Genomic DNA, 27179 nt, shown 5'->3' with positions numbered 1-27179 from the left:
CCATCATTTTAGCAGATGCAGAAAACGGGGAGTGTCTGTTGCTACTAGGCCATATTTCTTGTTCGGCCGCTCTCATCATATCAAAAAAATTCTGAGATTTTGCATTCGGGGGCTCATCTTCCTGGAAGACTACTTTTGAACCAGCAACATCATGTATCATTCTATGCGAACTCAGCCCCCTCGACATCATTCTCCGATACAACATGTTGTTGTCCTTCGGGATTCAACACGGTCCCTTCGCCATGAAACATCCATACTTGGTAATCTTTTACAAGCTCATTCATCAAAATATGCAATTCTACATCATCGGTATTGCGGTAGCTTTTATTCCTACAAGCATACTTAAAACAGGGGCATTTAATCTGCACTCCACTCATACGAGATGGATGATCTAAGGGCAAACTGGATAAACTCTTTCACTTTTTTCGGGAAATCCTGGGCTTAACAACCCCCTCGAGAGTCTCTGATACATCCAACTACGGTCCTGATTCATCTCTGTAGCGCGGATAATTAGATGACAATTCACATCTAATCGCATTTATTATCTTAATTACACCTTCTCTAATTTATTTTATTGTGTCACATGTGTAACATGTACACCGAGAATTAGGATTAATCCATGATTATATATATCTTAAACCCACAATTCTATATAATCCTAAATTCATAAATATTTAAATAATTTCCAACATAATCGTATATAATCCTAAATCCACAACTAAAGCCATAAAAAATTCAATATAATCCACAATTCTATGTATAATTCTAAATCCAAAATTCAATATAATCCACAACATAAAAAATTCAACATCTATATAATCCTAAATCCATAATTCTATGCCTAACTCTTTATAATTCTATTTCCTAAAAAATTCTAATAATTCTTGATAATTTTATTTCCTAAAAAATTCCTATAAAATTCTTTCTAATTTCTAAAAATTCCTTTATGATTTCTAAAAATTCCTAAACGATCCTATATAATTCCTAAAAAAATCTATATAAAGTCTAAAAAATACTATATAATTATATTAAATTCATAAATAATTGTATATAATTCCTAAAAATATTAAATAATTCTTTAAATATTGTATATAATTCTATAAAATTCATAAATAATTTCTAAAAAATACATACTATATAATTCTATTAAATTCATAACTAATTCTGTATACTTCTTAAAAAATCTTAAATAATTCCTAAAAATTTGTATATAATTTATAAAACTTATAAATAAATATATATAATTCTAAAAATTCTTATATAATTCCTAAACAAAATTGTATATAAATCTATATAATTCATAAATAATTTTATATAATTCATAAACAACTCTAAGTTAGCGACGGATTTTCGTAGTGAATCCGTTGCTACTAGCGACGGAAATCCGTTGCTAAACCTAATACATGGTTTCACAATCTACCCCAAAAATAGCGACGGAATAGCAACGGATTTCCGTCGCTATTCAATAAGGTTTTGAGGATCTGATAAAGTGTTAGTTGAGATTTAATCGTCTTGTTAAAGCTTAATCTATTTCTCTTTGTTTTGATGATAACAAACTAATATGCTTAATCTCTTATTGTTTTTAAGCCTTCCAGGTTATTGTTATATCTGTAAGGATGCACTTAAGTCACTTAGAGATACGCTTGACTGGCCTTAGTCGCGCTTAACACCAAGCGGAGAAAGTAAGTTTCGTAAACGGTGTTTAATAAATCCATTCAAGACCAAGAAGTAAGAGTGATCAAACTTCGAGGGCGAAGTGGACGCGCTTGAATGAAGAAGAAGAAGGTTGACCACGAGGTTCCACCATAGCTTAGGGTGTGCTAGAGCGCAGCAGAACAACGCCAACACGCTAAGAAGGCTGGTAAGCGGGAGAGTGCAAGTTGCGTGCACAGGAAGGTGCGAGAAGAACTTGTTCACTCTTTGGGACGCGACTCCAGGGATCGCCAGCGTGGAAGAAGGTTGTTAGAGCTAAAAGCACACAGATTGTTGATGTGGCGTGGATCAACAAATGAAGAACAAAACCAAATCACTCCAGGCCTTTGATTAATTCTGGTGAAGTGATCAAGGCACACGGATTGATGAGGTGGCATTGTGCTTAGTCTTTGTTTGTTACACGAATTAAGTTAGAGGTTTAGCTTAAGGTTTGTGTATAAATAGAGGATTGTTGCATTCACTCTAGATGTTACAAACTGAGAGAATTATAGAGAAGCTAGAGAGAGCTCAAGTGATATACTTGTTTGTAATCAGAGAGAGTGTTGAGAGTGCCTTCATTTGTTCTTTAGAGCTGAATTCGAGTATTGTAAAGAGAGAGTTTACGAGTGAGCTTCAAAGTGTTGAAGCGAGAGATTGTAACCCTTTTCTAATCAATACATTATAGTGGTGAGTTTTATCCCGAGTCAAGTAGTGACTTAGGGTTCTCACCGTTTGGAAATTCTTGTGTGTTTGCAAATAGAAGTGCGCTTTAACAACTTAAAGCGCGCTCAATTGTCTGTCTGACCTCTTCCGCACTTAAGGACTTTAGTAAATTCATTACTAATAGTTCTACATAGGTCAAGCGCATCCCAAGTGTTCAAAGCTCAATTGAATAATTGTTAAGCGCATCTAAGGCTTAATGAACCTTAGTGACAGTGAACGATAGCTGATCAAATACGTGTTTTCTACAATTGGTATCAGAGCTACAGGTTAGCTATTTGCACTAATCCTTTTACAGGTTCAAAGGATTCTCAAGATTCGAACAATGGCTAGTTTCAACCTCGGCATTTCTCTCGCTAAGCCCCACATCCTTGTTGAAGGCGAACTCCAATGGTGGCTCACAATGACTAAAAATTACATCCAACAAACGGATTACCAGTGCTGGAAAATTATCGAAAAGGGCGATGAGAAGATCTCTGAAACTGATGACTCCAAATGGGAAGCTAAAGAGTACCAACTGATGGAGAAGAATGCCAAAGCGCGGCAGCTCATCCTCAATGCGCTTTCAAGGAAAGACATTGACAAGGTAATGTCACTCCCCACTCCCTAAGAGATGTGGAAAGCTATCATAAACATGCACTCAGGTAGTGATGACATGAAGGACAATCATATTTTTGAGCTTAACCGCGAATTTTGCTCCATTAGAATGGGGGGAAATGAGCTTGTTTCTGATTATCATTCTCGGTGTCAAATCCTCTATGACAAGATGCTTTCTGCTAGAATGGAAAAGAAAGCTTGGGAGTATTCTATGGCGTTCATCCATGGGGTGAACTCCAAGTATGCAACTCTCAAGCAGATTCTTCTCCAATCTAAGGAAACTCGAGAATTGCCTATCTCTGTTCTTGCAGGGAAATTCAAAGTTCAGGAAATCAAGAACAACGAGGAGAAGCACTCAGAATGAGAAAACAAAGGAATGGCGCTCAAGCTATCACGCGTTCTTCAAAAGCTTGAAAATGATGATGAAGGAGAAGACGACGATGATAGAGATGTCTCTATGATGACCAAGCTCGTGAATAAGTTTTTTAAGAAACAAGGCGGTCTCAAGCGCGATACAGCCTCCAAGCAGCGCGATGTCAGGGATTTCACTTGCTTCAACTGCAACGAGAAGGGACACTTGGCCAAAGCGTGCCCTCATCCGAAAGTGAATCCAAGCTCAAGCTCAAGCTTCACCAAACAGCCCCCTAAACAGGCGTTCGTCACGCTTTGGGGAGAATTTGATGACGATTCAGAAGATGGAGCTCAACCTGACTTATGCTTAATGGCTGGCGCCGCATCTAACTCAAACTCTGGCTCTGAGATTGAGGTAAATGATCTGAACCTTGACATTCTGCCCAAGCGAAATCTTATCTGTCTCTTAAAAGAGCTTATGGTTCAACACAAGTCTCTAGCAACTGATGCTAGAGCACGGCTGGTTAAACTTGATAATGCTAAGGAAGAATTGGTTGAGCTTTCCAAACATTTACATGACAAAACCACACTCCTCTCTAAATCTTGTGAACTTTGTCATGGTAAAGGGTTGGAAAGTAACTCTGACTCAACTAAAGATGTTAAGCTCGATCAGATCATATCAAAGCTTGATGTTCTTACTAAGCTAGTGGAAGCAAAGTTTGTCCCTCAAACAGCCTTTGTGAAAGCTAGACCTGGATTGGGTTATGACCCCCATGAATCTTCCTCTTCCTCCAGTCCTCCTCAATCAAGTGAGTTCTTTGCTAAAATCAAATCACTTGAACAAGACCTAACTACCTACAAGAGTGAAAACTCTCATTTGAAAAGCAGAATAAAGGTACTTGAGGAACAACCTTCAGAAACCAAAGAGAGGTTTCATGGGGAAAAAGTGCATAAATTGTATAAAAAACAAGCGCAAACCCCCAACTCAGCCTCCAGTCTTACAAAAGAAAGAACTATTTAGACCAGGAAAAGGCAAGTATGGTTATGTAAGAGGTAACCATTACTGTACCTTTTGTGGTCGAAATGGACATGACAGGCGTGAGTGCAAGGACTTGAAGGTCCTTAAGAGCAAGCCCTATAAGCCGATGGCTAAAAATAAGGGCAAGCGTACACGTATTCAACAGTCACCTGTTGAGCACGGATGCGCTTCTGGACACAGAGGTGCGCTTCGTGAAGCACAACCTCATATTGTGTTAGACCTGAATGATCCTAGCTATTATGAGTCAGTCCCAAAGACTAGCTCAGCAATAGCTATGTCTAATATTCCCACGAAGCGCAAGCTTCGATGGGAGATCAAAGCTTGATCTCTACTTTTGCAGGTTGGGATGAAATGTAGGTGGTATATCGACAGCGGTTGCTCGTATCACATGACGGGTGATCCACAGTTACTACTTTCATTCTAAGCTAAGGAAGGAGGCAGCGTCTCCTTCGGTGACAAAAAGCAAGGGAAGATCATTGCTAAAGGACAAGCGCATCTCAACAAAGCCATTCAGATAGGAGATGTGAACTTAGTAGAGAACCTTCGGTTCAATCTACTGAGTGTAGCATAATTATGTGATCAAGGAGGTAATAAGGTATGGTTTAGTACAACTGAATGTGCAGTGGTCAGTCCTGAACAAGAGGTGCTTCTAAAGGGCAAGCGCATAGATAACACTTACCTCTTCGACCACTCCTTCTCTCCTAAGTGCAACCTATGTCTAGCTACACTCACTGAGACGACAAATCTTTGGCACAAGAGAATGGGACATGCAAGTCTACATCTACTCAACAAGCTACAGTCCAAAGATCTTGTTCATGGTCTTCCTCGCATCAAGGTGGAATCCATGACTTCATGCTCAGACTGCTCAAAAGCTAAAGCGACTCGTAGCTCCTTTCCCTCTATCAAGGTAGTGCAGACTAAAGCTCCCCTTGAGCTTCTCCACATGGACCTATGTGGACCACTATGAACGCAGAGTAAAGGAGGTAATCGCTATATTTTTGTAATAGTTGATGATTATTCTCGCTATACCTGGACTCTTTTCTTGAGGCACAAGAGTGAAACCTTTGCAAAGTTTCAAACCCTTGCGCTTTTACTGGAAAAGAAGCTAGGGCTCCCCATTTGTTCAATTCGTTCTGACAATGGAACTGAATTTAAGAATGGTGAGTTCCTATCATTTTGTGAGGAAAGGGGTATAGATCATAACTTCTCTACACCTCGAACCCCTGAGCAAAATGGTATGGTTGAGCGCAAGAATAGGACACTCCAAGAGATGGCACACACAATGCTACTCTCTAGTGGTGTCGCTTCACACTATTGGGCTCAAGCTGTGAGCACAGCATGTTATATAACTAACCGTGCCTTCTTAAGGCCAATTCTTGAGAAAACTCCCTACGAGCTGCTTAAAGGGCGTACACCGAATATCTCTCACCTAAGGGTGTTTGGTTGCAAGTGCTACGTCAATAACAATGGGAGAGAACTCTTGGGTAAATTTGATGCTAGGAACGACGAGGCTATCTTCCTTGGATATGCGCCTACTAGCCAGGGATATAGAGTTCTTAATCTAAGAACTCAGAGGGAAGAAGATAGCATCCATGTGAAATTTGATGAAGGAGAGCTCGAAAGCGTACCAGAAATCAACGATGATCCATTCGCTAGCCATGATCTGCCTCCAGCTTCTCCTCCCAGTCCTCAAGCGCAACCTTCTATCCCTTCTACAAGTATAGAAAGTGATTATGATGATGGTGGAGGATGAGCCTCTCAGCCCTTGGCCACAGAATATTGCATTCCCAGTGAAGAAGCAACTCCAGAGGACAACACTCAGAATGAAGATCATGGAAGTGGACCATCCATTGAAGTTCTAGCTCCCCCTTCACCTCTTTCTCCAGGTCAGGTAACTCCCTCTGTTACTTCTGCTCCTCCTTCTAGCTCTCAAGCGGGACCTAGCAATGGTGAAGCGCAACCTGGAAGTCCTCAAGCGGGACCCAGTGGCCTTTCTGGTGGTAGTGGAAGCTTGTCCAAGACCACAACGATGAAGCTACCAGACAATACAGAGGTCACCGTGCGCGATTATCAACAGATGAACTCACATCCAGTTTCTGCGATTATATCTCAGTATGAAAAAGGTACCCAGACTCGCTCTAATATTCGTAATGTGCTTGCTTGTAGTGCTTTTGTTTCTTTACAGGAACCCAAGTCCATACAAGTTGCGCTTCAAGATCCAGATTGGATAATAGCCATGAAAGAAGAGTTAGAGGAGTTCAAGCACAACCAAGTTTGGCGTCTAGTACCCCGGCCAGGTGATAGAAGCATAATTGGCACGCTCTGGGTATTCAAAAACAAGCTGGATGATAGTGGAGTGGTGGTACAAAACAAAGCGCGTCTTGTTGCACAAGGTTACAATCAACAAGAGGGCATTGACTACGATGAAATGTACGCACCAATAGCTCGACTTGAGGCAATTCAACTGTTGATAGCCTACGCGGCGCACAAAGGATTCAAGCTATTTCAAATGGATGTGAAGACAGCCTTCCTCAATGGTAAGCTTAATGAGGAAGTCTATGTCAAGCAACCACCAGGATTTGAAGATCCAGCTAATCCAGACCACGTGTACTTTCTAGACAAAGCGCTCTATGGACTGAAGCAAGCCCCTCGCGCTTGGTATGACTGTCTATCTAAGTACTTGTTGGCAAATGACTACAAGAGAGGTTTGATGGACAAAACCCTATCCATAAGGGAAGTGAAAGGTGACATTCTCATTGTTCAAATTTATGTAGATGATATTATATTTGGTTCTACTAACATGCAGCTTGTAGAAGACTTTAAGAACACCATGAGCCTCAAGTTCAGTATGAGCATGATTGGTGAGTTCAAGTATTTTCTAGGGCTTCAAGTGAACCAAATGGATGAAGGCATTGAGATTCACCAACAGAAATACATCAAAGAGCTCCTTAAGAAGTATCAAATGGATAACTCCAAACCTTGCCCTACTCCTCTCTCAACCACCACAAAGCTGGACAAAGACTTAATGGCTGAGAAGGTAGATGAAACCATGTATCGAGGTATGGTAGGTTCTCTGATGTATCTAACTGCTTCACGTCCTGATATTGTTTTTGCCGTTAGTGTTTGCGCTCGATCACAGTCAGACCCTCGCGCTTCTCACCTTTCTCATGTAAAGCGCATCTTCAGGTATTTGAAAGGGTCTGATGATCTTTGCCTTTGATATTCCAAAGGGGGCGGTCTTTCTCTTGTTGGCTACACCGATGCAGATTATGCAGGATATTTAGCTGACAGAAAAAACACTAGTGGTATGGCACAGTTCCTTGGCCCTTGCTTAGTCTCCTGGAGATCCAAGAAACAAAATTGTACTGCGCTTTCAACGACAGAGGCAGAGTACATAGCTGCAGCGCAATGTTGCGCTCAAGTATTGTGGATAAAGCAACAGCTCGTTGACTACGGTATTACTCTTGACACTATATCTATCTTTTGTGATAATACCAGCGCAATATGTGTGTCGAAGAACCATGTACATCATACAAGAACGAAGCACATTGATGTACGACATCACTTTCTGCGTGATCATGTGGAGCGCAAGAATATTGAGCTTATTCACGTATCTTCAGAAGGGCAATTGGTAGATATCTTCACCAAGGCGCTTAATCGTCAAGTATTCTTAAACCTCAGGGTTCAGCTTGGCCTTATACGACTCCAGTAGCTTCGAGGCAATGGAACTATAAGTATTTCTTTATTTGACTAAAATTAGCGAGCTTAGTATCAAGGTACGAACTATGGTCGCTTGCGCTTGATAGCTTTGAGTCTTTCATGCTTTATAGTTGTTCATTGAAATGAATTAGTATTGAATTTGTCTGACTTGTTTAGCTCGATTTGATATAATCCTAGTCCATGCATGATCTTCTTTGCCAAAAACGTGACAATGGTGATCGTCTTCTACCCATATTACATGCCTAAGAAATGATCCATTGCATAGGTGTCCTTAGCCTGACCAGATGTAACGCTTCTCTCGTCCTTTATTGAGCTCTACATTAGAGAAGTATTCATTGGTGACATAAAGCCCAATTACCACATTACATGTATATGCACATACTTCCACATCAACTTGAGTGATTGAATGCTCTAATGTCCCTTATATGAAATGTGCATCTTCCTGTTCATGAATTGCTTTACATTGTGGTTTGAGAATTGAACTGGAGATCACGCTCTTACATCTACTCATCTCAATCAGTGTTGTGCTTCTTCAGTATTATTCAGTGGTGGTTCTGGTTGTGCTTCAATCTCTAGCGCATTTCAGTGTTGAGGTCTATCGCGCTTTGCAGCGCATCTAGGTGGATTTCCTTCCAAGTTGTGTTTGCTTAACGTTGAAGAAATTGCTAGCTGTCAAACCCTTCTGCCGCTTTTGTGATGTAACGGCTATTTTCTAGGTACAACGGCTACTTTTATGACCGTTGAGGGCTACTAGCAGGCCTAGCGCGATTTTCCGGAAGATTATTGGACCGTTGAAGCGGCCAATGACTACTTTTCAGAGGTTTCTTTTGATTGGAGCTTTGGAGCGGTTCAGATTTGATGGGTGTTTTATATATACCATGTATTCGACTAGCCTCATTTACCTTACCTTCTCCCATCTACCTCTATCTCTCTTCTACTCCTCTCAATCTCCATCTTCGTTATCATGGATAAGCTTGTCCTAAGTGAGCTTGACCCAGCTACACGTGCTAAGGTAGAATCCATTGTCAATGCCATGGCCAAAGCTTCTTCCTCTACACACACATCTCATACTGAGCCCTCTCCCACAATACAACCCGTCTCCCATGACTTCACCTCACCCACTAAAAGGCCAGCCTCACCCTCCGATCACATTGAAGACCTAACCCTCACTGATGATCCTAAGCCCACAACTCATAAACCAGAAAGCCCAATCACCACTAAAGATCCCCTCTTTTCCCATGATCCAAAGGTGGACTTAACCTTGTTTGCTGCTGATCTTGAGTTCACTGGTTACGACCCAACTAAGAAGCTTGGTCGCGCTACGGCTGAGACATCACACACCACTCCTGCGAAGGGCAAAGGCGTCCTTAGCATTGAGACTCCCTCACGGTCTGGTTCCAAGATAAGGCCAGGAGCGCAAACTCTCACCTCCCCAAAGGATCTTCTTGCCAGCATTCCCTCAGACTCAGAGGATGATGAAGGGTTTCAGCTCATGCCTCGCCCTGGTGTCGACTCGCCGCTTCCTCTTGCCTCACAGCGTCCAGACCGACAAAGTGATGCGCTTCGCCGAAAAGGTAAGAAGCGCAAGGCTACTGCTCCTCCTCCTCCTCAGTCAGAAGAGATAGAGTCCTCCGACGGCTCTGAGCACGACTCGCCTCCTCCCGAGCCCGAACAGAAAGCTACTAGTGCTTCAACCCGGTCTAAGCGCACCAAGGTAATCGGGGTAAATGATTTTCCTCCTATTCCCACAGGTGTTCAGAAGCGGTCTTTCCTGTTTCCTGAGATTGTCACTACCGACCTTCTATCTGGGCTTCAAGACTCCTCTCATGTGTCGCGCTTCGCTACATGGTTGAGCTTTCAGGGATGGGACACGCTCGAAATTGAGCCAGCTCGATGCAATGATGCAATGGTATATCAGTTCTACGCTACCTTAGAGTATCAAGCTCCGAATCCAGAATATAATCAGGTAGGGTTCACCTAGCGTGGTAACTCCAAAGAATCCTTCCGGGTGAAGGACCTCGCTAAGGCCATTGGGTTGACTGAGCAGTCTAACGGCTTCGGTAGGCTCTACAAGAAGAACTGGCCCGCAGGTGCTACCCAGCTCAAGAAAGTTGTGTTTGGTTCTACTGTTCCAAAGGGTGCGCTTATCGTTGATATGCTCCGACCAGCTAAGCGGCTGCTTCACCATTTCATCATAACCAACATCACACCTCGTGACTACGATCGCGAGAAGGTTACAATTGCAGATTGCTGCATCATGGTTGCCGTCATTTCCAACCAAGTGGTGAACACAGCTCAGATAATGATGAGCCACTTGGTGCTGTGTCGAGCTGCGACGTCTGGTCCTCTGCCTTTTCCCCATCTCATCTGCAAGATGCTTCGCGCTGATGGTTTGTATGATTCATCTCTTCCTGACTACGCCTGTTCTACATTTCTTACCACTGATGCAATTGTTGCTATACTTCTGCCCAAGACTGAGGAGAAACTTCCTTCGAGCTCGCGCTCAGAACTCAGTCCATGCGCTCGAACCTCTTCTAGCTCTGCAGATTTGTCAGTTATAGTGGCATCGATGGAAGCGCATCAGGAAAGAGTTGAGAAGCGTCTCAGGGAAATGGTTGAGCTTATGTCTAAGATGGTGACGATGGTGCAGGAGAAATTTGATTCTGAAAAGGGTGGTAGTGTGTGAGTTGTAGTGATGGTTGCGCTTTTAAGCGCATTTGCTGATTTCTGTTTTCTGTTTTCTCTTTCTGCTTTGCTATATGCATTTTGTGAATTAGTCTGTTAGGGTTCCTCTCCAACTTTTCTGGCAGTTCTTACAAGCTTAATGAAGTATGCATCTGACTTTTATATCTCTGAGAGCTTCACTAACTTGACTTTTCTCTACTTAAGTTGCTTAGTGTCTTCTATCTTGCTCTATTTAACTTATTAGCTAGCAAGCGCACTCTACTATCTTTCTTACCTATGCTTTGAATTTTTCGATGATGTCAAAATGGGGAAGAACATAGGTACATCCTTCTTTGATTAAGGGGGAAGTATGAGATCGTGCTTGAATTCAGGGGGAATTTGAAAACTAGTATCCTTTTAAGTACTTGGTAAGATACTTTGATCTGATTCCGAATCTGAATACTTGATTAAATTGATATTACTGTCTCCATTTTAGTCACTAAAGAAAGTATTCATGAGCTTACCTGTTTACAGTTTGTCATCATCAAAAAGGGGGAAATTGTTAGTTGAACTTTAATCATCTTGTTAAAGCTTAATCTATTTCTCTTTGTTTTGATGATAACAAACTAATATGTTTAATCTCTTAGTGTTTTTAAGCCTTCCAGGTTATTGTTATATTTGTAAGGATGCGCTTAAGTCACTTAGAGATGCGCTTGACTGTCCTCAGTCGCGCTTAACACCAAGCGGAGAAAGTAAGTTTCGCAAACGGTGTTTAATAAATCCATTCAAGACCAAGAAGTAAGAGTGATCGAACTTCGAGGGCGTAGTGGACGCGCTTGAATGAAGAAGAAGAAGGTTGGCCATGAGGTTCCACCATAGCTTAGGGTGTGCTAGAGCGCAGCAGAACAACGCCAACACGCTAAGAAGGCTGGTAAGCGGGAGAGTGCAAGTTGCGTGCACAGGAAGGTGCGAGAAGAACTTGTTCACTCTTTGGGACGCGACTCCAGGGATCGCCAGCGTGGAAGAAGGTTGTTAGAGCTAAAAGCACACGGATTGCTGATGTGGCGTGGATCAACAAATGAAGAACAAAACCAAATCACTCCAGGCCTTTGATTAATTCTGATGAAGTGATCAAGGCACACGGATTGATGAGGTGGCATTGTGCTTAGTCTTTGTTTGTTACACGAATTAAGTTAGAGGTTTAGCTTAAGGTTTGTGTATAAATAGAGGACTGTTGCATTCACTCTAGATGTTACAAACTGAGAGAATTATAGAGAAGCTAGAGAGAGCTCAAGTGATATACTTGTTTGTAATCAGAGAGAGTGTTGAGAGTGCCTTCATTTGTTCTTTAGAGCTGAATTCGAGTATTGTAAAGAGAGAGTTTACGAGTGAGATTCAAAGTGTTGAAGCGAGAGATTGTAACCCTTTTCTAATCAATACATTGTAGTGGTGAGTTTTATCCCGAGTCAAGTAGTGACTTAGGGTTCTCACCGTTTGGAAATTCTTGTGTGTTTGCAAATAGAAGTGTGCTTTAACAACTTAAAGCGCGCTCAATTGTCTGTCTGACCTCTTCCGCACTTAAGGACTTTAGTAAATTCATTACTAATAGTTCTACATAGGTCAAGCGCATCCCAAGTGTTCAAAGCGCAATTGAATACTTGTTAAGCGCATCTAAGGCTTAATGAACCTTAGTGACAGTGAACAATAGCTGATCAAATACGTGTTTTCTACATAAAGTGTGCGACAGAATCAATATCCGTCGCTAAATCCGTCGCCAATCCAGGCAATTAGGGACGGAATCAATATCCGTCACAAAAACTGTGTTTTCTAGTAGTGATCGACGTATTCCTCCATCAACTCTAAACGAGCTTTCAGGCTGAATTAGGCCCCGACATCCATTGCCACCTGAGCACTTTGGTCGCAGAGGCGAGTCACGTCCCCTTCAAGCTGGCGAATGCGTTCGCCTGATTCCTTCTGGGCTTGGGACGACGTCACTTTCAAACTGCTTAGCTTGGTGTCCAGCTTTGACGCTCTCTAGGTAGCTTTAGCTACTTTCTCCTCCTATTGCTGGAATCTTTGCTTCTGCCTGGAATACCTTATCCTTCATTTCTGTCAAGAAAGTGTCGACATCACAAAGTCCCGGGTGAGCCTCCCGAATTGCCTGCCAAGGCGAGACGAGTCGATAAGTAAAGACAGGGTAGCAAGCATTTCGTTAGTGAGTGAAAGGAGACTTGCCGCATCGAAGGACGACAAGATCATCTCCAAAACCTGGGAGGTCACGCCGTTCTTATAAACGTCATGTGGAAGCTTTGCCTTCTTGGAAGTAGGAGGAGGTAGCATCGTTGGAGTGTTGAGCAACGTCAGGTCAACAACATCATTGGAACGAGATCTCTTGACCGTGGAAAGTGGGGCCTTGGATGACTCACCTTTATTCTTAGCTTTGAGTGCCATCAATTCTTTTAGTGACAGTCTGGATGAACTGTGTCCAACACGGGTACTCGTTGCTGGTTAAGAGAAGATAGAAGAATTTCAAAGCAAATTCGACATGCAAAGATCAATTATTGAAAATTAGTCCAACTTACACTTCGTCAGGGATGCCATGGGAATTTCAGGCTCAAAAGGAAGGGTTTGGATGACGGTAGCATTTTCAAAGGTTTGAAATGGCAGGGGTAGACACTCGACTGTCCTAATCACTTTCTCCAAATCTTCAGCCAACTCCTTAGCTTATTGGGAGTATACAACAAAGAGACGACAATAAGCCAATTAATCTGATGGATCCAAGGAATTGAACATTCTGACCGCTCCGTTTTCAAGAAAAGAGCGTCGCTCCCTAAACCTAAAGAGTCAATCTTGACAAAGAAAAATTTGTACCTCTAGTCGCGGTCGTTCACATCTAGTTTCTCAACCAGAGGCTTTCGACCCGGGCGAGCCCTTAACAGGTACTGATACGAACGCAGACTAACCGGGTAGAATAAATACTCAAAGACTTCAAAAGAAAAACCCAATTCCGGGTACCTTTCATTTAAACGGTCGAAGATTCAGAGTAAACGCCAACCGGAAGGCATGATCTGGCATGGAGCGAGGTTCTAGAATGCCATCACATCTCGCACCAACTGAGAGAACAGAAAGGTATGTTTGATGAGGAAGGGGTAGTTGTACATGACTGTCCGACCGTCATAGCAAACATTCACCCTCTCGTCCTCGTCAGGCAAACGCACAATGGCGCTCCCAGGGAACCTCGCCTTGGCAACAAGATCGGCCAGTTCGCCCTCAGTGAGAACATTAGTAACAACGTCTGCTTCCCTCAAATGAAACGTCGGAGCCATGGTAGATAACGGAGGGTCAGAGGAGAAAAGAACAGAAAAAGAGAGTGAAATTTTGAGAGAGAGCGCGCTTACCAAGGAAAGGATCAAAAGAGGTCGGGCGAATCCTGCAGGTTGATGAGACCGACATTAATAGGCACAAACGCGGTAACCGAAGCGTCTAGACGGGACAAGCTCTGGGCCGTACACGTGGAGTGATCACAAGAAAAAAGCAAACACCCGTTTTTCGCTTAAACTGCCGATTGCTTTTGGGGCAATTGTTGGGCTCTGGTTTTTGGCGGCCCAGATGCGAATTGTCCACGACCCAACAAGGTATGTAACGGACGTCCAAGCGGTTCCGAAGTTAACGCATCCGACATTGAAGATGGAGACGTTGGAGGAGAAATGGCTGGACGACTCCGAGATCTTTGCACCCGACGACCCGTTTTCAACGTGTAGAATATTCTTTGTATAAATACCATGGAAAAACCTTTGTAACACATAAAATATTCTGATTCTGAGTCTTAGTACAATCTCGATGCAATTTCAATTTTGATTAGTTCTTATTTTTTTTCCGTTTACGATTGAGTGATTGTAAGTTTGGAATAAGTCCGATTGATTGTCCCCGTTAAACAGACAATTTAGGCTCGTCGAGTTCTTTTTACCCAAAACAGTTTTCAGGAGTGATCACGTATTCTTCAATCGACGTCTCGCCTCTCCTAGAACATGCCATGGGCTGGGCCTGTGTGCATACCAATAATATTTATGTATTTATCATTACACAACCATCTTGAATTCTGAAGTGAATAAATAGATAGATATAAATATAGAATAAAGATCCAGTGAAAACAACCCTTATGATGTGAAGTGCGAACTTTCTCGGGTACACATATAACATGCTAATGTTCACATATAACACGCTAATGTTCACATCCAAGGGGATAAAAAAATCACCCAGAAAACGTAAAAAAAAAACAGTTCACCATTAATTACAAAAAAGCCACCGCGTGGATTCATTAAAAACCCATCTTTTAATCTCAGCCATCAATTTTCTAATTTAATGGCTCAACATTCTTCACATTTCATACCATAAGGAAAGTTCACACCGAAACTCACTGTATATTTATACAGATAGATGATGATTATCAATATCCTTAATTGTGGGTATATTTTTCCGATTTTTCACTTCCACGATTGCAAAACATTCAATCGAAAACGGTGGAAAAAATAGAGAATGAAATGGCTTTTGGCGGATTGGCGCGAAATATTGATTTATCTCCTCGGAAGTCTGTCGCAGACAACACTTCTAGTTCTAGGGTTTAAGCCCATCCACTCCCGCCCCACCAAGCTCTCTCCCATGGAGTAACCCCTTCTCCAAGCTTCAACTTCACTCCAATTCCATGGCTCTCTCCACCGGATTTCGCCTCTGCCGTTCGTACTGCTCTCGCCTCTCCTACCCCGTTCTCCGCCCCGACCTCCGCTTTTCCGACCTCCGATTCCTCTCCGCCACCGCTCCTCGCCGCCGTATTCCCTCTCTTCGACTCACCAGAGCTAAGGCAGGAGGGAATAGAGAAGTAGAGGCTCGGGATGGAGATGGTAATGGCAGTGTCACTCTCAAGGATACAGCTAGCGTCACCGATGGAGAGAGGATCGTTCCTACTGAGCTTCACAAGGAGGCGACTGACGCTTACATGGCTTATGCCATGTCGGTTTTGCTTGGCCGAGCACTTCCTGATGTTCGCGACGGGTTGAAGCCAGTTCACCGGAGGATTCTGTGAGTGCAATTTTTATGAATGTTGTCTTTCCCCCCACTGGAGGTCGCTGTTCTGATACTCTTTCACAGGTTCGCTATGCATGAACTAGGTCTCTCCTCAAGGAAGCCCTTCAAGAAATGTGCAAGAGTTGTTGGAGAGGTCTGAATTCCAGACACTTGTGCATTGAACATATCTTCCTCTAGTTTACTCGGTCTGATTTTTTTGCCTATTATTTACACATTTGAAGCTGTCAATTTTTATCTTGTAGGTTTTGGGAAAGTTTCATCCACATGGGGATACTGCTGTCTATGATTCATTGGTTCGAATGGCCCAGGTAAAACTGATCTGAAATATTATTTTAGACCTGTCGTGTCATTAAGGAAGTTACTTGGCATTTGCCCATGTCACCAATCATGAAAATTATGAGTTTGTATGCTTTCAGTTCTCTTTACATTAATGGATTTAAATTTCGTTTCTTGCTGTGTTTTACCCAGGATTTTTCATTAAGGTGCCCTCTCGTCAACGGACATGGAAATTTTGGTTCCATTGATGCTGACCCACCAGCTGCAATGCGATACACGGAGTGTAGATTACAAGTAAGCATGCATGTTATCTTTCTCAAAGAACTACCTTTTGCTGCTTAAGACTTGGTACATTGTTTTGCATGCTGCTTAAGGTTGCAACTGTGTATCTTGCTGTCCCATGTTTCTCTTGCCCTTCTAATCCATTTTGCATCAGACTGTTGCTAATTTCTGCTTGTTCTAATTGATTGAATTTTTTGTTCCCAGGCTCTTGCTGAAGCAATGCTGTTGGCAGATTTAGAACTGAATACAGTTAGTTCTCCCTGTGCTACATAATTTACATCTTTTGCATAGGATTGAAACTTCTTATGTGCATGCAATGAAACCTATGATTTGTTTGTTGTAGGTAGATTTTGTCCCAAATTTTGACAACTCACAGAAAGAACCCTCACTTCTTCCAGCACGATTACCGAACTTGCTATTGAATGGATCCTCAGGAATTGCGGTGATATATCTTTCTATTGTTTTTAATAACTCACTTTCTTGTCTACTTATTCTTGTTTTCTATGAGGTAGTTTAGTAAGTTTGTACTGTTGCTTGACTCATAAATTGGCTGTATACAGGTAGGAATGGCAACAAATATACCTCCTCATAATCTTGGAGAGTTGGTAGACGCACTTTCTGTGTTGATTCATAATCCAGAAGCCACAGTAAGTCCAGTTCTTGGGCTTGTCCATTACTCTTTTCTTTCTCCAAATTTCTTCGTATGCCAAATTGTTGCAAAGTCCTGCTTTCGTGGTAAACTACAAGTGGCTCTATTATCAAGAAATTGTTTTTTCTATTTAATGTAAAGGCGAAGTATTTTTATATCGCATGAACTTCTGGCTCTGTTAAGTTACCCTTAATATTGCATGTTGAGGCTCTAGTTTTTGTCTGCAGCAGTTGAAATGTTGAACTATAATGTTTTCCATGATAGAAATGTTTAGTTAATATTGGCTTTTTTTGAGGGATTGTTAGCTAGCATTGGTCCTTATTTCAAGCTAAAGGCAGTACAGGTAGAAAAAAATCTAAGATTGAATAATGTAAATATATTTGATTCCATTTGTCCCCAAATATTTGAGGGTTGCCTTCTTTAGGGGATATTAGTTGCTCCATGACATTATGGACTTGGCAAATTAACTAAGTTATGAAGTCGAAGCTTAGGAACAGTTCTGTCTAAGAAAAACTAAGGGTGCTGCAAATGTCTGGTCTATCATTTTCGGTGCTCATTAATTCTCTTATATTCTGCTTGATGAATCTTGTTATAAAATAAAGTTATAGATGAACAAAAAATATCTTCTATAGCTTCAGATTGATTGCTATGTTCTAATTTCTCAATTCATATAAACTGAATTGTAGCTTCAGGAGCTGCTAGAATACATGCCTGGTCCTGATTTTCCAACAGGCGGTACCATCATGGGTAATATGGGGTAAGTCTGAAGGTTATTTGCTAGTTCGTCATATGAAATATAATTTTAAGCTGATACTATTTTGTTTTTGAATTTGTGGTGCATATTGAGGTGTTAATCACACAAGTGTATGCTTTACATAGTTGTACGATACTAACGCCCACTTACTTTTGGTCTGGGCAAAAGGGCAGTTGTTTACCTTGTTTTCCTTTGATAAAGGGTGAACCGTTTTAAGCCATTTAATCATTTACAATGATTTAGTTGAATGGATTAGTCATACTTGGATTTCTCATGTTCAATCATTGATGTTTATATTTTTTTTTGTTTCAATTTTTAAATGCTTGTGTTATTTTCGGCTTTCCATGAATGGCAAAACCAGTTCTGTGCTTTTGGGATAGACACATAATTTATATAATTGTAAAATAGATCAATTCCCTTGTACTATGTACGTACGTTTGAATTAGAGTTCTTCCGTTAAAAACACAACACTGTCTATTAGTTTTGTTTTAACATGCTTTCTTGCCTTAATATGCATGCTAACAAAATATATAGTCTGCTCTGTTTTTTTTTTCTGTCTATTTATAATGTGTTAAATTTATTAGGATATACTTTCTGATGTCTGTTGGTTATGTCAAGAATCCTAGATGCCTATCGAAGTGGCCGTGGGAGGATTATTCTTAGAGGAAAGACTGATATAGAAGTTATTGATTCTCGGACAAAACGAAATGCAATTATCATTAAAGAGGTAGTCATGAATGTATTCTCAATTACACACGTACATTATTCTTTGTTTTAAGTAAAAAATGTGATATAATTATCTTTCTGCGTTGTTTATGATTGAAACAGATTCCATACCAGACTAACAAAGCCTCCTTAGTTGAGAAAATTGCTGAGCTTGTAGAAGCAAAGGTAATGCTTTTACAAATTGGAGGATACATATTTTAGCCTGTTGTCCTTTCCTTCGTAGTATTCTTTACAGCTTCCTGTTTATTATACATTTATACCTATAGCACTAACCTTTATTATTCCAGAGCTTAGAAGGCATTAGTGACATTCGTGATGAGAGTGATCGTTCTGGAATGCGCATAGTCATTGAGGTATTATAAAGAGGCTTAATTGTCTTTTTTTCCCAATGTTGAGTTACAGTATATGAGCAATCTAATTTGTCTCTGAAATATGACTTCTTTCCGTTGGATTTGTTCAGTTAAAGCGTGGATCAGAACCAGCTATTGTTTTAAATAATTTGTATCGCCATACTGCTCTTCAGACAAGCTTTAGCTGCAATATGGTTAGGTATGCTATTTGCGTCATTTTGTGTTATATGTCAGATCAGGGAAACAAATTTTTATTCTCTCGAGACTAGCTCTTCTCTTTTCTGTTAGTTTGGAAAATCTTGAGAAATAATGTGCTTCAAAATTTCTGTTTCATAGCTCAGCCTTCTCCTACCAATTGTACCTTATATATTCGAAAAGCTCAGCCTTGCTCTCTCTTACTCTCTTGATGAGGCCTGGGCCTGCTCCTTCTATCTTAGGGCTTGTTTGGTATTGATACCAATGATATGAAATATCAGGCATGTGTATCTGTATCGATATCAAGATATGGGTATCAAGGTATCGGGTATGGATATGGATATGTGCAATACTTTTCGATATACCAATTTATAAGGAGGTATCTAAACAACACTCTAACGCACAAAAAGATATCATTTTGATATACTGATGTTCATACACTTCCATACCAAACACCAGATATCAGTTTGATATTGATATCTGGATATACCAAAACCCATACCTGATATCCAAACATCCACCAAACCGCCCCTTAATTCTCCTTAAGTTGCCCGTTTTTGAATTATTTAATGTGGATGTACTGGCAGCTGATATGAGGTAAAAGAGAGATAAATTTGAACTTTACATGCTCTTTTATGTCTAGGATTATCCAAAATTATATTTTAATTTTGCATTTGGTTCTTGGCTATTTAACCAAAACTTCATTAAAGCTGTAAAATCAGGCTTCTGAAAGAAATTGCTCTTTTATGCATATTATTTTTTTATTTTACATTCATGCTTGTATAGTTGTGTGTACAGTTTGTAAGAAGCTTTATTAACTGTGCTTCTAAATATCCACAGTATTCTTAATGGACAACCTAAACAGATGGGATTGAGAGAAATACTTCAGGTAAGACAGCTATTTCTTCCCATTGTTTGTAATTGGTTTCCATGTCTTAGTTTTTTCTTTTCGATAAATTACTATGCCATGCTCTAATATTCACGCACAAGACATTTGAGGGGAAAAAAAGTTTATCTGCTTCTCTTAATCTGGCAGGCATTCCTGGACTTTAGATGCTCAGTTGTTGAAAGGCGTGCTCAGTTTAAGTTGTCGCAGGCGCAAGACAGAAGGCATATTGTGGCGGTATGTGTCAACAACATTAATTTTGCACTCTTCAATGATAATATCTGTTTACCATTTGTAAATTGGGCTACTTCACATAACTAAATAATATATATATATATATATATATATGAATATATATATCATTTTTTCTATTATCTTTTCTTTCAAGATTCGTGTGTTTAATCATTTTTACCTGTTTTATAGGGTATCATAGTGGGGCTTGATAACTTGGATGGAGTGATCCAAGTAGTCAAAAGTGCCTCCAATAATGCAGCGGCAGCAGCAAATTTGATGAATGGTAAGCTCTTGTCTTGTGTAGTTGTTTATATGGAGGACTTCCATATTGGTCAAACCATTGACTGGTATGATGGGTTATCTAGCTTTTCATAGATATTTAAAAATTAGTTAGGTGAAACCTCTTAAACAACCTCTGCTGCTACTGATGAACACAATTTATTAAGTGTTAACCACTTGTTATGTGTCTTAATATTTTTTTAGTTTGATAAGTATGTTAGCTCTGATTACTTTCTGATGCTCTTTTAGTAGATCTATGTGTCTTATATTATTTATCCCTTGAGATATTGAAAAACTTGTAAGAATCAATTTCTCAACTGATGATTGAAATTTGATGGATGGAAAGAATTAACTTGTGCACTCAGTCTATTATAACCTAGCTGATAACTCCCCGATTCTTTTTCTTCATATAGAGTACAATCTTTCTCAGAAACAAGCTGAGGCTATATTGGATATCAGTTTGAGGAAACTTACTTCTCTTGAGGTAAATCTTAAGTATGTACATCTTGCATTAATTACAGACTCGTTTAAAATATGCTAGAAGTCAACATTGTGTTTATTTAAATAGAGGAACAAGTTTATCGAGGAGGGAAAATCCTTGACAGACCAAATTTCCAGGCTGGAAGAGCTCCTGTCAAGCAAGAAACAAATTCTTCAGGTAATTTTCTTGTTTAGACTTTCTGTAATTATTTGATTAACAGTAATCTCGAAGCATATGCTTGATTTTCTCTCTCTATTTTTTCCATGTCAGGTAATAGAGCAGGAAGCTATGGAGCTAAAGAGCAAATTCGCAACCCCAAGAAGATCAATGCTAGAGGACTCTGATTGTGGACAACTTGAAGAAATAGATGTTATTCCCAACGAAGATATGATTTTGGTGATATAGCTAACTTTTTTTCCCCTTCACTTTTTACTCCTTGCCGTGTTTATATTTTTCTAAATGTCTGTCCTTATAACTCCCAGGCTGTCAGTGAAAAAGGCTATGTTAAAAGGATGAAGCCAGACATATTTAATCTTCAAAACCGTGGAACTATAGGTAAATCGGTTGGGAAACTGAGGTTGAATGACACGATGTCAGATTTCATTGTCTGTCATGCCCATGACCATATTCTATATTTCAGGTATGTCTTTCCATTTCTTCTGTTATTTACTTATTGTATGATTTAAGTTTTACTGTGTTTGACTTGGGAAAATTAATTGCAGTGATAAAGGGACAGTATACTCAGCTAGGGCATTTAAAATTCCAGAATGCACCAGGACTGCTGCCGGTACCCCATTGGTTCAGGTAATTGTTATTTTTACACTTATCTGAACCATAGATCTATTTGTGTTAATTAATTTCTCTTTTTTTGATCTGTCAGATACTTTCTTTATCTGATGGGGAACGGATAACCTCCATCATTCCTGTCAGCGACTTCAACGATCAGCAGTTTCTGATAATGCTTACAGCTAATGGATACATCAAGAAAGTACCTTTGAGCTTGTTTTCAAATATTAGAATAACAGGAATAATCGCAATTCAATTGGTTCCTGGTGATGAGCTGAAGTGGGTACGGTGTTGTACTAATGAGGACCTTGTTGCAATGGCTTCACAGAATGGAATGGCATTGCTCAGCTCGTGTGACAGTGTAGGTTCCTGTTAATTTTTGATATGAAAATTTATATATAGATTACTTTTGATTTGATTTGTCTTTCATTTGCATTCAGATCCGATCACAAGGAAGGAACACAAGAGGTGGAATTGCAATGAGACTTAGAGGGGGTGATAAAATGGCAAGTGTTGATGTAATACCAGCTGCCATGCGAAAGAATCTAGAGCTCGGTTCAGAAGTACAAACTACCCGGTATTCTTTCGTGTGTGCTATTAGTCTGATTAGTTAGATAATTTTCAGCTATTAGTCAGCCCAAGCCAATCTCCTTAATTTCCTAAGTGTTAGATTCTGACAAGTTTAAGGTTAGAAACTGACCTTAAGAGCACCCTCAATCCTAGAATTTTAGAAAAAGGAAAACAAAATTATTTTTTAGATTTTTGAATGGTTCACAATGTCAAAAAAGGTGTGCGAGTATCACCTGCATGATACTCAACTTTTTCGAACCATTCCCTTTTTTATTTTTATTTTTGTTAAAAGCTATGATAATCAACATGAGTAATCACTCTTTTAGATGCTCTAAGTGGGTTCTGTAAGTGATCAATACTCCTCTGTACTAAAATACATGTCTTTACTGAAATTTTCACACAAATTAAGGAGAACCAACTTTTCAACAATTCTCTAGGTTTTATATATCTCATGTCTTTCATTTGTTTTTGTCTGATGATGATTCATTGCAGTGAAAAGGGGCTTAGCGGGCCATGGCTGCTATTTGTATCAGAGAGTGGCTATGGAAAGCGTGTTCCACTTAGTAGCTTCCGCATATCACCTCGCAATAGAGTTGGGCTTATTGGCTACAAGGTCAAACCGATATCACTCTTTCAAGTTTTTATGAACCTGCATTAGAAATTGCAAAATAAAAAAACTCATTCCATTTGCTGTTTTATTTTCAGTTTGCAGCAGAGGATCGTTTGGTTGCTGTGTTTGTGGTAGGATTTTCAGTAGCCGGTGAGTGACTGTTCTGCGATTAATCTAGAATTAAGACCGTTTGTTTCAGCATTATAATATCTAGTTTCACAGATGACAAGGAGAGCGATGAGCAAATAGTTTTGGTTAGCCAAAGTGGCACGATTAATAGGATCAAAGTCCGAGACATCTCTATCCAATCTCGCTATGCAAGGTAACCTAAATGACCTCCCTATATTCTTTTACCCTTTCCCCTCAAAACTTCCAAAAACATATTAATAAAAACAATTGTGAACTGATAAAATAGTTAGTGTTAATGATGTTGATTTCTTGTTTCAGGGGAGTAATTCTGATGAGGCTTGAACATGCCGGAAAAATCCAGTCGGCTTCTTTGATATCTGCGTCTGAGCCCGATGATAGCGAGCTAATCGAAGGTGCAGATATGGTGCAAGCCTCAGTACAGTGATTTCAGAGTCAACCGGGCAAATTTTTGGTGTACAATAGCTGTTCGCCTCTACATCTTTAAGTTATGATCTAGTCTGGGTTTTTAAAATTAAACTGTAGTAACTATTTATCATGTATGCTCTGTAAAGATCACTCCAATTTGAATATTCTGTACATCTAACATTGTAAGCTATACCTCACATTTAGCCTATTGGGTGTTTTTTAGTCTATTCAAAGTGACAATTAGTGTATCATATACTCCAAATAGGGGTGGGCAAAAGAAACCATAACCATATAACCGTATCGAATAGCCGGAAAACCGGTATTATGATTAACCGGTATATTCGGTTAGTCAATAACGGTTAACCGGATATCTAGTTAACTGAAATATTTTTATATTTGGAATTCTTTTTTTTTATTCCGGTTAACCGAATATAGTACGGCTAACCGGTTAACTGAATATAGTGGTTAATCAACACCGGTTAACCATAATATTCGGTTAATCAACCGTTCCCACCCCTAACTCCAACTATTTAATTTGCTTGATTTCTTTTGAAGCACACTTCTGCCAGCTAAAGTCAATGCCAATTAGTCTTGTAGGAGATCTAGAGATGAGTGATTTCAGGGCTTCTCTACCATTTGTATGTGATTGAGATTCTATATAGCTTTCCGACATTTTTGTGGTCTTGCATTGTGGTTGCTTATCTGATGGAAATTGGATCAAGTTCAGACACAGTTTGCACAGAGATTCTTGAGGAAGATGATGAGTATGATGGCTGGTTTTGTGCCATTATATCTTTTATAAGAATTTTATCATTTTTCACCACAATTTTGGTTACAACATTCATATGGGGACTCATCATGGTTTTGTTGCTGCCATGGCCTTCTCAGAGAATTAAGCAAGGAAATATTTATGGCCATGTTACCGGTCGAATCATAGTAAGCCAACTCGATCCCTTTCGTCCAAGTTTCTTACTATAGGTGTCTCGATATTTTAGTACTAACATTAATGATATATATTTAGTAAATCTCAATTTATTCTTCTAGAGAAAAGCAATAGATAAAGATGATATGATTTGAACCTGTAACATTTTGTATCCAAAACAAACGCTATCAAGATGTGCTGCTTGTTGAACTTAGATTTTTTTTTAACAAGTCATACAAAGGTCCCCTAACAACTAGGAAAGACCTAAATCATCACGCCTGATGATCTCGACAAAACAAATGAAACCTTCTACCGAGGTTGAAAGTGTCTTAGTGAGAAGACGATCTTAAGAAGTTGTTCCCTACTTCCTCTCTTCAGAACAAGATTTGCAATCTCAACCAACGCTTCTGTTCAGCTGTTCCCATAGTGCTTTATACGGAGGTCTCGAGTCCGATTTTTTGATGGATGTAATTGAATCTTTTGGTAATCTTGGGTGCAGATGTGGATCTTCGGGAACCCGATTAAAATAGAAGGCGTTGAGCATTCGAGTAACAGGGCAATCTACATTAGCAATCATGCTTCTCTTATGGATCCGCTCCTCTTAATGTGGTTAGCCCCTATAGGCACACTTTCTATTGCAGACAAAGGGGTAAAGCTTACTTGTTTGTAATTAGTACCATAGCATATGAGTATGTTTTGCATGTGCCAAAAACACTAATTCTGTCTATTCCTCTCCTTAAACATGCCTTTATTTTGTTGAAGATCATAAGGTACCCTTTGTTTGGACAACTCTATGTTTTGGCAAACCAACTTAGGATTGATCGGTCCAGCACATCTTCCGCCATCAAATCAATGAGAAAGGTAACATCGTAACCTTTGGATGTTTACTTGTTTAGACAACTTATGCCTTATCGGATCAATGGTTATTAAATTCGGGATTTTAAGAGTCATCGTATTAGACATTTTTGATCGGATAACAAAACTATAAGATTCTAAAAATTTAGTTGAAATAATACAATATAAATGTAACACAAAGAGGGGTGAATATAATAATTTAAGAAAAATAATTATCATTTAACATTAAAGACTTTATAGGTTTATATTGATCTCTACGAGAAAAAAACAAGAGTTAATAACTTGGATAAGTCAATACCAATAATAGTATTTTAATATAATTTAACATGATTACGATATTACAAGATTTGTTTACGATGTTATGATATTTTTTCCAATTCTGTTATGATTTTAACCGATTTTAAGAACATCAAATTTTAAATTACAATCTGGATGTCAATACTAAAACCCTACGAATTTGTGACGTGGATCTCGATTTCAATAATTGTGATCCCATTACAACATGACATGCTTTCTATTTAAGGCTTACAGATTATTCATCCTATCATCATTGAAGCTGTGTACTAGTTTATTATATAGTGTTATACATTTTAGGGTGCAAATGAAGTTGTCAAGAAGAAACTATCAATAATCATCTTTCCAGAGGGAACCAGATCTGAAGATGGACGACTTCTTCCATTCAAGAAGGTAACTACTAAATTAGACCATTAAAATTTATTTATATCATGTGATTCATGTTTCTTATAATCCTATTGACTTAAATTGTTCAAGGGTTTCATACATTTGACTCTACAAACGAAACTCCCAATTGTTCCAATCGTGATGACAGGCACACACCGTGCATGGAGGAAAGGCAACTTACGCATTCTTCCTACACCCATAACAGTCAAGTTTCTTGAACCAATAAAAACCCATGATTGGGTTCCCGAGAAAATTGATGAGTATATCAATTTCGTACACAATATGTATGTTAACCATTTACCTGAATCACAAAAGCCTGTTCTTTTCTCTAAAGAAAAACGGTTTTGAATTATTAAAACTATTACTTATAAATTAAACATAATAAGAATTTTGAGAATTATCAAAACGTTCCGAATTACAATATTTGTTTAGAAAGAGTATCAAGACTCTTACTAAGTAGTAAGTACGATCCCTTCTTTTGCTGCATGAAGATGGTGCTTAAGGCTAGGCCTTGTGAGACCATGACATTGAGTAGTATTGAAAATAGGTTATAGATGAAGGCAAATGTGTGTGATTTTCATTTTACTCGATCAAGGATTGGTGGTTGATTTTTTTTTTTTCTTTTTCTAGACATACTCTTTGAAGTAAAATAGATAATTATTGTATTGGGTTTTTCTATTATGTATTCATGGACACACAATAATTTTTTAGATCATTAATTATTATATGTTTTTTGAACATACGTCATTATACTTTTTGTTGTATTTTATTATGACAATGTGATCAGATCTGAACTCAACTCTTGACATTCTAACTTTACATTGCTCATCTTATCACCCTTGCAAGAAAATAGTCAATTGTACCATGTGCATTGCAATATTATAAATTAAAATACTATTAACCAAAACAAGTGCATACTGTATTTGAAGAAAACAATTGCAAGTAATATGAAGTATCGCTTGCATAATAAAAATAGTGTGAACCTTCGAAATTATCAAAATCTATCCTAACTATCACAATATTAAAAGAAAAATAAGGTTTTTTTGGATTTAGAATTTAATTCTCGGAGTCGAATCTCACTATATAAATAATAAACATAAAGTAATAAAATGTGATTGTACTAAAAAATTGAAACAAAAGTGAAGCATTGAAAATTATGAATAACTCAAAATTCCTTTATTTCTATGTTCATAATTTAATAATTTATTTTTATGAGTTGGATA

The 27179-nt window shown here is 39.2% G+C and overlaps 2 protein-coding genes across 2 annotated transcripts; both read left to right on the top strand.

Moving 5' to 3' along the window:
- The first annotated feature begins 15683 nt into the window (after nt 1-15683).
- Nucleotides 15684-23793, top strand: LOC141250815 (uncharacterized). The gene is made up of 27 exons (XM_073670099.1): nt 15684-15859; nt 15929-15998; nt 16108-16173; nt 16334-16435; nt 16628-16672; nt 16767-16865; nt 16984-17070; nt 17759-17829; nt 18445-18553; nt 18655-18717; nt 18840-18905; nt 19013-19101; nt 19938-19986; nt 20134-20220; nt 20407-20500; nt 20910-20980; nt 21065-21154; nt 21248-21373; nt 21460-21617; nt 21700-21781; nt 21858-22124; nt 22204-22340; nt 22826-22946; nt 23039-23093; nt 23166-23265; nt 23391-23508; nt 23764-23793. The coding sequence occupies exons 1-27, from the start codon at nt 15777-15779 to the stop codon at nt 23791-23793; spliced, it is 2535 nt and encodes an 844-aa protein (XP_073526200.1). The 5' UTR covers nt 15684-15776.
- Nucleotides 23794-24203: 410 nt separating this feature from the next.
- On the top strand, nt 24204-26304 carry LOC141250814 (uncharacterized). Its single transcript, XM_073670096.1, has 5 exons — nt 24204-24434; nt 24920-25069; nt 25183-25281; nt 25870-25962; nt 26047-26304. The coding sequence occupies exons 1-5, from the start codon at nt 24204-24206 to the stop codon at nt 26302-26304; spliced, it is 831 nt and encodes a 276-aa protein (XP_073526197.1).
- Nucleotides 26305-27179: the final 875 nt, after the last annotated feature.

This window comes from Phyllobates terribilis, unplaced genomic scaffold (genome assembly GCF_046119375.1).
Source record: "Phyllobates terribilis strain yellow unplaced genomic scaffold, ASM4611937v1 Scaffold_6141__1_contigs__length_46603, whole genome shotgun sequence".
Taxonomy (NCBI): Eukaryota; Metazoa; Chordata; class Amphibia; order Anura; family Dendrobatidae; genus Phyllobates; species Phyllobates terribilis.
This window is presented reverse-complemented; position numbering and strand designations above follow the sequence as displayed.

Coding starts and splice junctions, on each gene's coding strand:
- LOC141250815 (XM_073670099.1), top strand. CDS start 15,777: ATGGCTTATGCCATGTCGGTTTTGCTTGGCCGAGCACTTCCTGATGTT. Junction 16,673..16,766: donor CAGATTTAGAACTGAATACA/GTTAGTTCTCCC, acceptor TGTTTGTTGTAG/GTAGATTTTGTCCCAAATTT. Junction 19,102..19,937: donor TTTAGCTGCAATATGGTTAG/GTATGCTATTTG, acceptor AAATATCCACAG/TATTCTTAATGGACAACCTA.
- LOC141250814 (XM_073670096.1), top strand. CDS start 24,204: ATGGAAATTGGATCAAGTTCAGACACAGTTTGCACAGAGATTCTTGAG. Junction 24,435..24,919: donor ATGTTACCGGTCGAATCATA/GTAAGCCAACTC, acceptor TCTTGGGTGCAG/ATGTGGATCTTCGGGAACCC. Junction 25,282..25,869: donor CCATCAAATCAATGAGAAAG/GTAACATCGTAA, acceptor TATACATTTTAG/GGTGCAAATGAAGTTGTCAA.